We start from the raw sequence: 11,816 nt of genomic DNA, 5'->3' as shown, positions 1-11,816 counted from the left end.
AGGAAGAGAGAGACAACATGGGTGTGTGCTGCAGTTCCCCAGCCTTCTTCCAGAATGGATTTAGTTACTGCCATGCTCTGCAGAAGGAGCACAGCCAGTCCTCTCAAAAAACAGAGCCAAAAACTGCTGCTGGCAGGATCTGGCCAAGAGGAATCTCACCAGGGATCTTGAAAACTTCCCATTGGACTAAAGTGATGAGGACACTGCACTGCTGGAATTATCATCACTGCTGTACCTTCTGTTTGCAGCCGTGCCCCAGTAGGCACCTCAATGCTGCCTCTATTGCCCCATCAGCACCAGCTGGATGCAAGAAAGCAGCTGATGTGGGAGTCGTGTACTGCTGGGAAACAGGTGACAGCTGTAAGCAGGAGATGGCACTCAGCAGTGTTTGTGATTGCAAAGCTCCCTCTGACACAACACCCATAAAAAACATTCAGGGTGGGGAGCTAGACAGCTGGAGCTCTTTGCCACGCAAACACTGGGAAGAAAGGGGGAAAATCTGATTATTGCACCAGGAAAAGTAAGTAGCTGGTTCCCCAGGAGAACAGACAGTGCCTTCACAGCTGAAGCCCCTCAGTGGGATTAGGCCCTAACCAGTTGTCCTTGAAGTAAGCTGGGAGCCAAAGCCAGCAGTGGAAAGAGAACTAGCCAGAAACACAAATTGTGATAGATAGTGACCTGAGCCTGAGGATACCCCAGCTCAGGGTACCAAAGGGAGAAGAGCTATTCAGACAGACTCCCAGAAGATGACTGGGTTGAACCACCTCCATTCTGGCAGTACCATCTATTTCAGAGTGAAGGGCACACAGCAGGTTGTTTCTCACTATCATGAAGATTGCTTCAGGATCAGGACTACAACTCCTGTCACTTCTCATGGCAGCCAACACATCCCTTTGCTTTCCTGGATCTTGCCCTGCCCGCCTTTGCTTCCAGCAAAGCTAAAGACTTTAGCTTTGCTGGAAGACCAGGCAGACCTGACCTCCACTGAGGCTGGTGTGATGCCCCAGTCTCTGAATCAGAAATGGTCACAATGATGTGAAAATTTTCTTCTTCAGCCTGGTTTTCAAAGATATCAATCATCTCTTCCTTTCTTCCTCATCATTCAATCATCTATAATTGGCTTATTTTTCTGCTATTCAGTGAATCTTCTGTCATTTAGAAAATGCAACAAGAACTGTAAGTTCTTACACTACAGTGCATTTTCTATCCAGTAGATTTATAAACCTAAAAGCCCTTCTTTCTAGATGATATCAACTGCATTTTTGCTCTGATTTGGTTTTGGTCTAGAGAGCTAAAAAATACATTCTAAAGCTAACCCTGTCCAAGGAGTTTATATATATAAAGAAATTGCTGCAGTATCTAATCCTGAACACAACACTCAAGAGGTAATATTATTGCTCTGACATATATTTGAAAAATGTGAGATGAGATTAAGGGCAAAGAGAGCTGAATCTGAGAGCATTCTATACTACAAAGTTCAAAACACAAACTAAACCAGGAAGTCTCAGTTACAAAAAGAACACAATTATACCAGCTTTACGAGTGTTTTAAACACAACCAACTTCATTTATGACCTTGTACCAAATGATTTAAGCCCAGTTTAACTGCTTTAGGAAAGTGTCCAAGATGCTATCAGTGGGGCAAGACTGAGCTGATCCAAAGCTCTTTCTGAAAGACATGGGAGTCCAGGAAACAGCAGAGCTAGTCCCAGAATGCCTCCCAGTCTGTCTTCCTCCATTTTATTTTATTACTTTCACTTTAGGGCAATTGTTTGACATACTCATTCATAGGGTCTAAGAGTTCCCACCATCTGTATTCTGTTATGTGTAAGCTTAAGGAAAGAAGGGAGAAGAGAGAGAAATGTGAAGCAATAACAGCTGCATAATTTCTGCTTTGTTTATTTGTTCTTTCTCCTTTCACACACTGGTATTAAACATTCTTTTTCGTTCTCCTGTATTTCCCAACTTTTTCCTCCTACACACTCCCATAATACAATATCTATCTCCCATAATACAATGTCTTGAGGATGTTTTTCAATTAAATAGCAAAATATAAACAGCTTCATACTTCAATACTTTTGTGCTACTTCTACCTATCATTAGTCATTTTAGTGAAAGCACTTTGGATTGTATAACTCCAGTACTTCTATCAAAGTAAAACTAGTTTCTCAAACTTCCTTTATATTTATTACTCTGAAATGAGGCACATGCATTCAGCATCTATATGCAAACACAGCACTCTTTTGCAAGGTACATATATAGGATTTTCTTGTTTCTGAGATGCAAGACCACCTTTCTCCCTATAAAAGCCTAGAAGTATACATGCTCCCCAATCTCAAATTGTCCTGCATAAGACCCATCTGCTCCAGACAACTACAGCATGTCAGAAATTAACTGTTTTAAATGAATTTTGTATAACATGTAACTAAAAGGGGGAATATAAACATCTCCTTGAATGTTGCATTATCTGAACATGAACAACACAGAACAGAGTGCCATGGAATTATGGTCAATTTAGTCAATTAGCTATTTTGGTCACTAATCTATTATTCATTGCATTTTGATAAACAATGGGTTTTTATGGCTTAATAACAAATTCTCCATCTGGTTTGCCTACATAGACTCCTGCCTGCACTTGCAAATTCCCTCAGTAAGCCTGTATTATTTGCCAACAGTTTTTTGTCAAAACTAGCTCTGCTTATGAAGTTGTCCTGAAATTAGGGATACACAGCTGTTCTTTCTTGCCAAGAGAATATTCCCAAGTGTATTTTTACCTGCCAATACCTCTCTGAAATACGCATGTCCAGAACTCAAAAAGTGGAAAATTCTGCTGTAAAAAAATAAACAATCCCACATGAACTGCAATTTGTTTATTTGTGATAGCTTACACATTTGCCTATATGCATGTACCAAAAGGCAGGAAACCTGTTTTATTAATAAACATCTTTTAAATTCATAGGCGGCTCTTTCTTCTCTTTGTTCACTTACAGTAAATTACAAATGACCTTTAGAAATATTGCCTGCCACTCAAATATTAATGACTCTCCCTGCTTACTTAGGATAAGTAATTAAATTTGGGAAGATTGCTTTTCTACCACTTACCTCCTGATGAGAAAACAAATCACCAGGAAGTCGTTCTAGAAATGAGGAGAGTGAGAACGATGACTTCTTGCCTTGCACATCAATAACTTTGAGGTGCTCTGGGGAGGGGCTCAGGAAGGCATAAAGTGCTTCACTCTGGCAGAGTCTTTCATCAGAGAGTAATTTCTATGAAACAAAAATAGTGACACATCACAACACAGCAACACATCAATTAAATATTTCTTGTTAAGGAATAAGATGTATTGAGGCATCCAATAAAACTGATTAAATTGCAGCTCAGAGGTAGTGTGAGAAAAAAATCCCTATCTCACAAAGATACTTTAAGAAACTATTTCTAAAGTACTGGAACTAGTAAGAATAAAGCTTTTAGTCTTACAACCTTCTTGTTTTATAACAATTTCTCCCATGTAAGGAATTTGTTGTGAATGAAGGAGTTTTAGCTGAAAGTGGCAATTAAAGGATTCATTATGATTCTTCAATTAATTGAAGTTTAAATTAAATTACTACTAGAGGAATGGTTACTATCAGTCAAACTCATCTCAACTTTGACATTTTGTACAACTTTGACATTTATAGTGTCAAATTTTACATTTGACCTATTTGTTCTAGGCTCTTTCTTTAGGCAAAGAGAGGCAGCAGCCTCTCAATTCTCCTGTTTAGATATCTGTCAGTTTTGTCCTTACTATCTTACCTGTAGAAAGTTATTAAGCTGGTTCTTGGATTTCTCCATGAATTTCTGGTCTACGGATTTGAAGGGCAGCTTGCTGAGAGAAGGCAACTGAACTTTCTTTAATGATGGAAAACACTGTGTAGGAGAAAGGAGAGCTCAGGTGGTTCCGAATGGAAATGAAGAGACTCCTTTTTGCTCTCATCTCACTTCCACACCCTTCTCAAGAAAACACCTTCCCTTTACCACTATGGGCTGACACATCTGAACCCTTCCCCTTTACAGCACCATTATTTATTCCTTATCAGACAGAAAGGTTAAAGCACTGTGAAAAAAATCCCAACCTTCTCTCTCCCCAAAAGCTGTCATTTCTAATACTTCCCCAGAAGCCAGACATAAAACCTCACTCTTATAGCAGGCTCTTGTATGACAGTGCAGAGCATATACCATTTTGAAATGGGATTAGTCCAGTAAAACATTATTAAGGGGAAAAAATTAAAAACAAGTTTTATAATCATTTGTCAGAGACCAGAAATATGCAGATAGAAATCTAGTTCTAAAGTGCTAAAAGCCAAAAGGCTGGCATTAAAACTGGAAGCATTAAATTGTTGTCATTCTGACAAATTTTGTCAGTTTGTATCTTTTCCCTCCCCTAACCAGGATTCATACCTCGCTGAGTTTGCGGTGTAGGTTCTGAAACTCATTGAGCTTCCTGGGAACAGTCCAGTTCTTAGTTTCAGCACCACCAACTTCTTGTAAACTCACCATGACAGAGTAACAGGGCACTTGTTCGCCATTCTCTTCTAAAACCTTGTGGGGGAAATAAAAACAGATAAGGTAATATCTGTTGAAAGCAAACGGTGGAACATTTAACTGTGAACACAGGAACATCTGAACAGTGAACAGGTGACTGGCTTACAACCTCAGTCATCAGTCCCACATTTCTCTTAAGATTTGAAGGGTCCATATGGAGCAATTCCCTTAATGAAGTAACCATCTCCCAAAGTGCTGTACCAGTCCTGAACCAGCCCTGCAGCTAACCACTATTACACCTTACCTACAGTTTGCAATGCTGTCCACCAGCAGCCACATCTCCCTGTCATGTCCTCCTCAAACAGCTGAGTGTATTGTTTTGGTTTTTAAGGTACCTACCATGGCTTTGTGATTGCTGCTCAATGCTCCATCTCTCCTATCTGCATTTACCTGAGTGTTCTTCCTTCATTTCCCCCCCTTCCCAGTGCTTCTGCTGAGGCTCACCCACACACCAGTGGAGTGATTTACGGAGTGATTTCTCTGCTCACTTGAGCTGTTCTCCTTGCACAGTTTGTGGTATCCATGCACTATTTCTGAGGCACTCACAATTTTACAAAAATACTGATAAATCCAACTACAGTCCTCAGCCAGAAGAAGGAGAAGCAATTAACCACATTGTGCAAATGGGAAAACTACACCAAAGTTAAGCAATTTTTCTTGAGATGACAGCAGCAGTGTGACCACACTGTTTCTTAATTTGATATAAGAATTGGCATAAGAATTTCATTCTTATGTCCTATTGGTAGCAAATTTTTTACTTATTTTGAGGAGACACCCAGATTGATTATGAAAAACAAATAACAGAAATGCATAAAATATTTCACTCTACAATGCTTGTGTCTTTATATACATGCAAATAATGATAAGGTAATTATAAAATACCACTCCCAGTCTTTTTGAGCAAAGTTATAACCTTAAAGCTTTAAAAAAAAAAAGAATATTTAACAAATCTAATTAGAATAAGAATAAATGTTAAAATTCATATAATTATGACACCTTTTCTGAGAAGCCTGCAGAGACAACACAATGCTGTGGATGAATAATTTGACAAGCACCTACATCATCCTTGTAAAAGCCACGTGGCTGAAATGTACCTTCATATTTTTAAGCTACTGAGAGCTGTACATTGATAATATTCCCTGTGATGCATTCCTCATAAAGCTGCACCAGGACTACTGGGAAGCCAAGTCTGAGGCCCAGATTTCACAAATCCCTGTCCAAGAGCTGCAGCAGCACTCAGACAGAATACAAAGCACCAGCCTGAATGCCTGCAAATGTGCCAGGTTCTCAGTGCAGCTATTTGGAGAGGTGCCTATCTCCTGCCAGACTACTGCAGAAATAGATGCTTGAACAGCCCCCAAGGTGCAGGTCAGAGAGACATGGTGCAGAACAACTGGGACTGTCTGGGACAGTCCCTGCCCTGTCTACTCTGAGCTACACTGGATCTGTGTTTGCAAGTGACCCACAAACCCCTCCTGGCTGTCACTGTTCAACACTGGGAGATGAGTGCTGAAATTGCTAATTGGAGTCATGCCTATGATTTTCCATGCTAAATTTGTTCCCAGGGCAGGGGTTTGCATGTGTAAGGTCATCTGAACTGTAATTGTCGCGAGAGAGCACAGACCCTCTGAAAGCACATTTTCAAAATGGGAGGACTTAGTACTCCTGCTTCAAGCTGTGTGCAGAATCCTCTAAATTCCAATTACCAGATGTAGACACATGACAGCTTTTTTTTCCCAAGTACCCTCAAATAAATACTGAACACTTTCAGGATCTTCTTAGGAATGCAAATTTTTTTTATCAACTTAAGCACTTTTGAATTTGTTTCTCCAAATTAATGAATAAACTGGAAAACAGAAAAACTGAATGTTAGGAGGTCTTCTAAACCAGGAGATCTAGTTCTCTGCTGTTAGCAGGCACCACCTCATACAATTGCTATCATGCATTAGTTCAAACTATAGAGCCTTATTCCTCTGATTCTCCCTTTTGCTAAGTTAAGCAAATGAAGTTTGAAAGTGCATTCAGAACCACTTCTCATGGGAGAAGTTCCTCATTCAAATTCCCCCTTCCCAAGGGACACGGCCCAGCACCTGCAATGGACTGTAACACTTGCTCATCCTGAGTGGAAACTCCCTCCTGATGTGTTCAGGGGTTGCATTTACCCTTGACAGACCTGCAGCCTGCCCAAGATGAGCTGCACATCTGCCAAGCCACCAGCATCTCTACTGTTTCCAGCCAAGAGGTGCTCAGGGGGTCAGAGCTGAAGCCCAGTGCTCCTGCAGAACACAAACCTTGCATGCCACATTGTGAGACTGAGCTTCTAATGCACCTGCCCAAAAAACCATCTGGCTTTTTCCCAGCCTTCCTAACCCTGTTTCAGGTGCTGTCTGTGCAGTGCTGAGTACTGGGGGAAAATCACTTCCCTGTTCCTGCTGGCCGCACTATTTCTGGTACAGGCCAGGCTGCATTTGGTCTCCTTGACCACCTGGGCACACTCCTGGCTCATGTTCAGACAGCTGTCAACCAGCAGCCCCAAGTTCCTGTCCACTGAGCAGCTTTCAGCCACCTCTTGTCCAGGTGTGTAGTGTGGTAACCACAAGGAACATGCAATTTTTTCACCTTATTCAGATCTACAAACTCAATTCTTTCTGAAAGCAATAGACTTTTTTAAAGATGTTATGCTATGAAACAGTCTTTCTTTGGACAAGGAAGACAGAATGTCTGTTAAAACATTAAATGATACAAGGCCAAAACAATTAAAGCAAGCAGATCAAGGTAGATAATTTAGCTCTAAGTTACATACCTGTAATGAGGTATGTAATTACAGAATTACACAAGTTGTTAGCATAGGTCCCTCATTCTGCATCTTCCTATTGTATTTTTCAACCTCTATCAGTCAGCCACTGAGTCTCTTTCAACACTGAGTCCCTTTCAAAATTATGAGCTACCAAAAGACACCTAGAGATTATATTATTTACACTGATTTATATATATATAGTTCACACACAGACTTAGTATATTTCAATTACTCAAAACTACAAAGACTGAAATATTCAAGCTAAGAGATTACAAACAAGAGTGTGGACATGGTTTTTTCCAAGACTTAAGTAATTTTTTTCTTTTGTGCATTCTCTGTTAACTGATTTAGTAGATCAGTTTAAAAGCTAAATGACTGGCCATTACACTTTCAGCTCAAGATCTATAGCAAAAATTACTTTTACTAAAATTTTCTGCTAAACAACAGGGCCAAGATTTTCTATCCCTAAAATCACAGAGCTATATTCTAGGATTGGCAACAATATATTTTGCAGATAGAAAGACTATGTCATCTACTCATGCCCCCTGAAACCATCAACTGCAGCTAGAATATTCCCAAGCAATTGATCCATGTTTTTTCCAGCCTACCCTTTGAAGCATGGAGCTGCAAACAGCACAATTTATGCAAGCCTATTTCATTTCATTTCCTAATATTTCATTTCCTAATCCACTACTACTCATAAGTTATAGCTAAGGCAGCAAGCAATTAAAAGCCTTTTCTAACTTCTCTCTAATTTAGCCAAAGCACCACCTTCTCTGGTAGAGAGGCACTGGACAGTTGTATATGGTTACATAAATATAAATATGATATATAAATATGTGTATATTATGTTATATAAATATGTATGTTTGCACAGAAAGCTGCCATTCTGCACCCAGAGTTTACAACCAGGTTTCAAAAGCTACAAATAACTCTTAAGAAGACAACTTAAGAACTTTTCAGTTCTCAAAAGTGCCACCTGCAAACAGCATTAAAACAAAAACAAATCCAGATGTTTCCACATGGAGAATTTGGTTTCAAAACTGGCACCTTACATTTTTTTGACCTGTTGAATTTATTTCTTTTACAGTGACTTTAACTGTTGAAAGACCTGGCTTGCAAGAGCTTCAGACACAACCAAATAAACTCCACAGCACATAATTTTTTGCTCCAACAAAGAGTTACCTCAAGAAAACTATTTGTATTCTTTTCAGGAACATTTTCTTAGTGGCACACAAAGGGAAGGCAGTAGAGACCCAATTAATCTTTAGATCTTCATAGTGATTCTGTTAAGAAGATTACTTATGTATGTCAGCCTACACTTCCTAAATAACAAGCATTCACCGAGTCCCTTTCATGGTAAGTGTTACTGGAGAGCCAGAAGATGGTAATACTTTCTGTTTTCATCACACTTTTTGCATGCATTCTACAATTGTCTGCCTATGCCCAAATGGAACAGCAAAACAAGACCAAATAAGAGTAACAACTTCTTCAACTTGCAGATATAAAGCACTTTCTTTCCAGGCATTCAAGCCCCTTGAAACTGTACAGCCATTAAATACAAAACCCAAAAAGTATAAGCACTGCATCTTTGAGACACAGCAGAGACACAACTGCACCCAAGTGCAATAGCATGGTAATATAGGAAGACACAGTTCTTATGAAAAACAGTGCCCCTAAGATAGCAAATTACTGTACCCAGTGCCAAAGCTTGTTTATGTACATGCAGGTAATTTTTATAACTCCATTACAACTGTGTCTGAGGAATAGAAACTGTGTATGCATCATAGTAGCCACTGGGAAACAGAAAAGGAGCTCAGAAGATGTTAGGGTTCTTTCCCCCACAAGCAAATTTTAAGTATAGACAGGTATAAGGAAAGTATCTACACATTTTTCTTCTGCTTTTCATTCAAGTTTGAATAGACCCAGCAGGTCAAAAGGCAGAAAAAAACACCCTACCTCTCCTGAGACAATGAAGGCTTTCCACATGCCAAGATTCTCACACCACCAGTCTGTTCTTGCAATGTGCAGCTGAAGGTCACTGTGCTCTCTCTCCATCAGAGTAATTTCATCCTTCAGCTTAGAAACAATCTGCAGAGAAAAGTTTATTCATTACAATTGGTAGGGAAAAGCTTGTGCAGCACACAAGACTTATGTCTTTAGGGACACTGTTCTGAAAGAAGGTACAAAAGCACGGGGAGAACAATTTCTGTGGATAAAAAAAAATAAATTACAAGTGAGAAAATCAATGATGTCTCAAACTTGTAGAGCACACAGCAATCTTAAAGGTCAACCCTCACAATAAAATAAAAAAAACAAGTTAGAAATACAACTACTATCACACTACCAGCATAAAAGAAACTTGAGATAGGATTATATATTACACACAGTATGTTTTATAAGAATTTGAAATTGCCATTAATGAAGTATACCTTACTGAAGACATCTTTATCATTTTGAGGTACACATCATGTGACTGAAGAACCTGGTAATAGATTTCATTTCTAGGAATTTAGCTAAGTTAGAAATCACTCAAAGTTATCACTTATTTCATTCTAGTTTTGAGAAGGCAAGGATTTGTTATTGTGGAAAGCACAAAAAGTAGCCAAACATCCTGCCAGGATACAGTATAACAAGAGAAGGTGGAAATATACATAAGATGTGACATTAGAAACACAGCAAAAACAAATGACATTTTTCCATTTTTAAATATGATATACCACTTAGCCAAATTTGTCAGTTCTATCACTTATATCACAAGTAGTGCATTCTACAGAGCTACAGGAATTCTGTCTTGTTCAGAATTTTTGTCTCATGTCAGATGTAAAACATATATGTGACAGCTATATAACAATTTTCTAGCAAATACCTCGCCTTCAGAATAACTTTATATTTTATTTGCTATCAATGCTGAGGCTTCTCTACAATCACCTTACATTCACTCCAGCAGCATCCAGAACATTCAATAAATACAGAACAACTGGTAAGATTTTATCATAAGTAAACAGCTGTTACATTTACAAACTGAATACTGAGACTTTACAATAATACTGGATCCATTTTACTGTTCTGTTTCAGAGATGTAGCTATTTTCCAAGCCCATTTTAGAAACAAAACATACAGAGAAAACCCCACAACTTCAGTAGGGGTGCAATCCCTGCCTCCCCAAAAGCCTAAGTACAGAAAGAATATAGCTGCTATGGTTTCAAGAATGCAAAAGGAGCACAGAATATTCTTGTGAATGGAACATTATATAAAGTTTTAGTTATAGAGAATCATAGAAGGGCTTGGGTTGGAAGGGGGACACTCCAGAACAGCTGCAAGCATTTTCAGTTGTCTGCAGCACCCTCTGGCAGAAGGAAGATGTGGAAGGGACAGAGGGAATGAAGCCAGCCAGGGTGGCACAAACTCAATGCCCACACCTTTCTTCTGGAGGTGGCCATGCCCAGAGCTGGGGCGTCAACTCCTATTCAGACAAGCATCTCACACTCACCCTGAGTGAAGGAAAAATGTATAAAGAAGCCAGCCAGGTTCTGAGCAATGACTAATACCCAGGTACATTTTTGTCATCACTAGCAGCAGGATTTTAGGAAAACACCTTGGCTCCTTGTTCATCTTACCCACCATCTACCATCTGCAGCCAAATCCCATTACAGCTGACAAGACAGGCCCAACTGCACCTGAACAACAGGCCTGTAAAATCAACACAAGTAAGTTGGCCCAAGCCATGTGGAAGCCCCTTGCTTCTCCTGAATTCACAAGTTTATTCCCCATATATAAAAGCCATTGTAACTAAACAATTAAAACTAAGTTCTGATTTCACCTTCTGTTTTACAAGTTGACTGAAATAACCATCTGACCCATCCAAAAAGTGACACCTGGATATTACACAAACATACACTTACCCAAAAATAAAATAAATCAAATCAAAGAAAAGAACTGAAGACACTAAAGTTCCGTACCTTTTTGTCGGGTTTTGGTGAATTACAAATGGAATTTAGAGCCTGTTTCTTATACTCAAGCTTGTCATTTAGCTGGCGAAGTTTATTTACAGCATAACTGGCCTGTTCATTAATTCTTGTGCTGCATTCTTCAGTAGCTTCTTCACAACAACCTTGGCTCTAGGAATAGAGGGTGAGGGTAATTGCTACATTAATATGAGAAAAGAGACAGTTATTCACAGAATGACAGAATGGTTTCAGCTGGAAGGGATCTTGAAGATCACACAGTTCTGATCTCACTGCCATTGGCATAAACACCTTCCACTGGACCAGACTGGTCAGAGCCCATCCAGCCTGGCCTTGAACACCGCCAGGGATGGGGCAGGGGGTGAGTTATTGTTTGCTTCTTGATATAGATGAAAATGTAGGTAATAACAGATATTCCAGCCTTCAGATCCAACATGAAATGTCAGTCTGTTGTAAAAAGCCAAACCAAA

At 39.4% G+C, this 11,816-nt stretch overlaps 1 protein-coding gene across 1 annotated transcript in view; it reads right to left on the bottom strand.

Annotated features, from left to right (window-relative positions):
* SNX25 (sorting nexin 25) overlaps positions 1-11,816 on the bottom strand; it is an 88,026-nt gene that overhangs the window by 10,719 nt on the left and 65,491 nt on the right. Inside the window, exons 10-14 of the mRNA XM_005483850.4 lie at positions 11,341-11,499; positions 9,338-9,469; positions 4,438-4,578; positions 3,793-3,906; positions 3,102-3,266 (exon numbers count right to left, since the gene is read on the bottom strand). Coding sequence (XP_005483907.3) covers positions 3,102-3,266; positions 3,793-3,906; positions 4,438-4,578; positions 9,338-9,469; positions 11,341-11,499 — 711 coding nt within the window. The remainder of the gene's footprint in view (positions 1-3,101; positions 3,267-3,792; positions 3,907-4,437; positions 4,579-9,337; positions 9,470-11,340; positions 11,500-11,816) is intronic.

Source organism: Zonotrichia albicollis, chromosome 5 (assembly GCF_047830755.1).
Source record: "Zonotrichia albicollis isolate bZonAlb1 chromosome 5, bZonAlb1.hap1, whole genome shotgun sequence".
NCBI lineage: Eukaryota > Metazoa > Chordata > Aves > Passeriformes > Passerellidae > Zonotrichia > Zonotrichia albicollis.
Note: the sequence above shows the minus strand (reverse complement) of the source record. Positions and strands in the feature narration are given on the sequence as shown.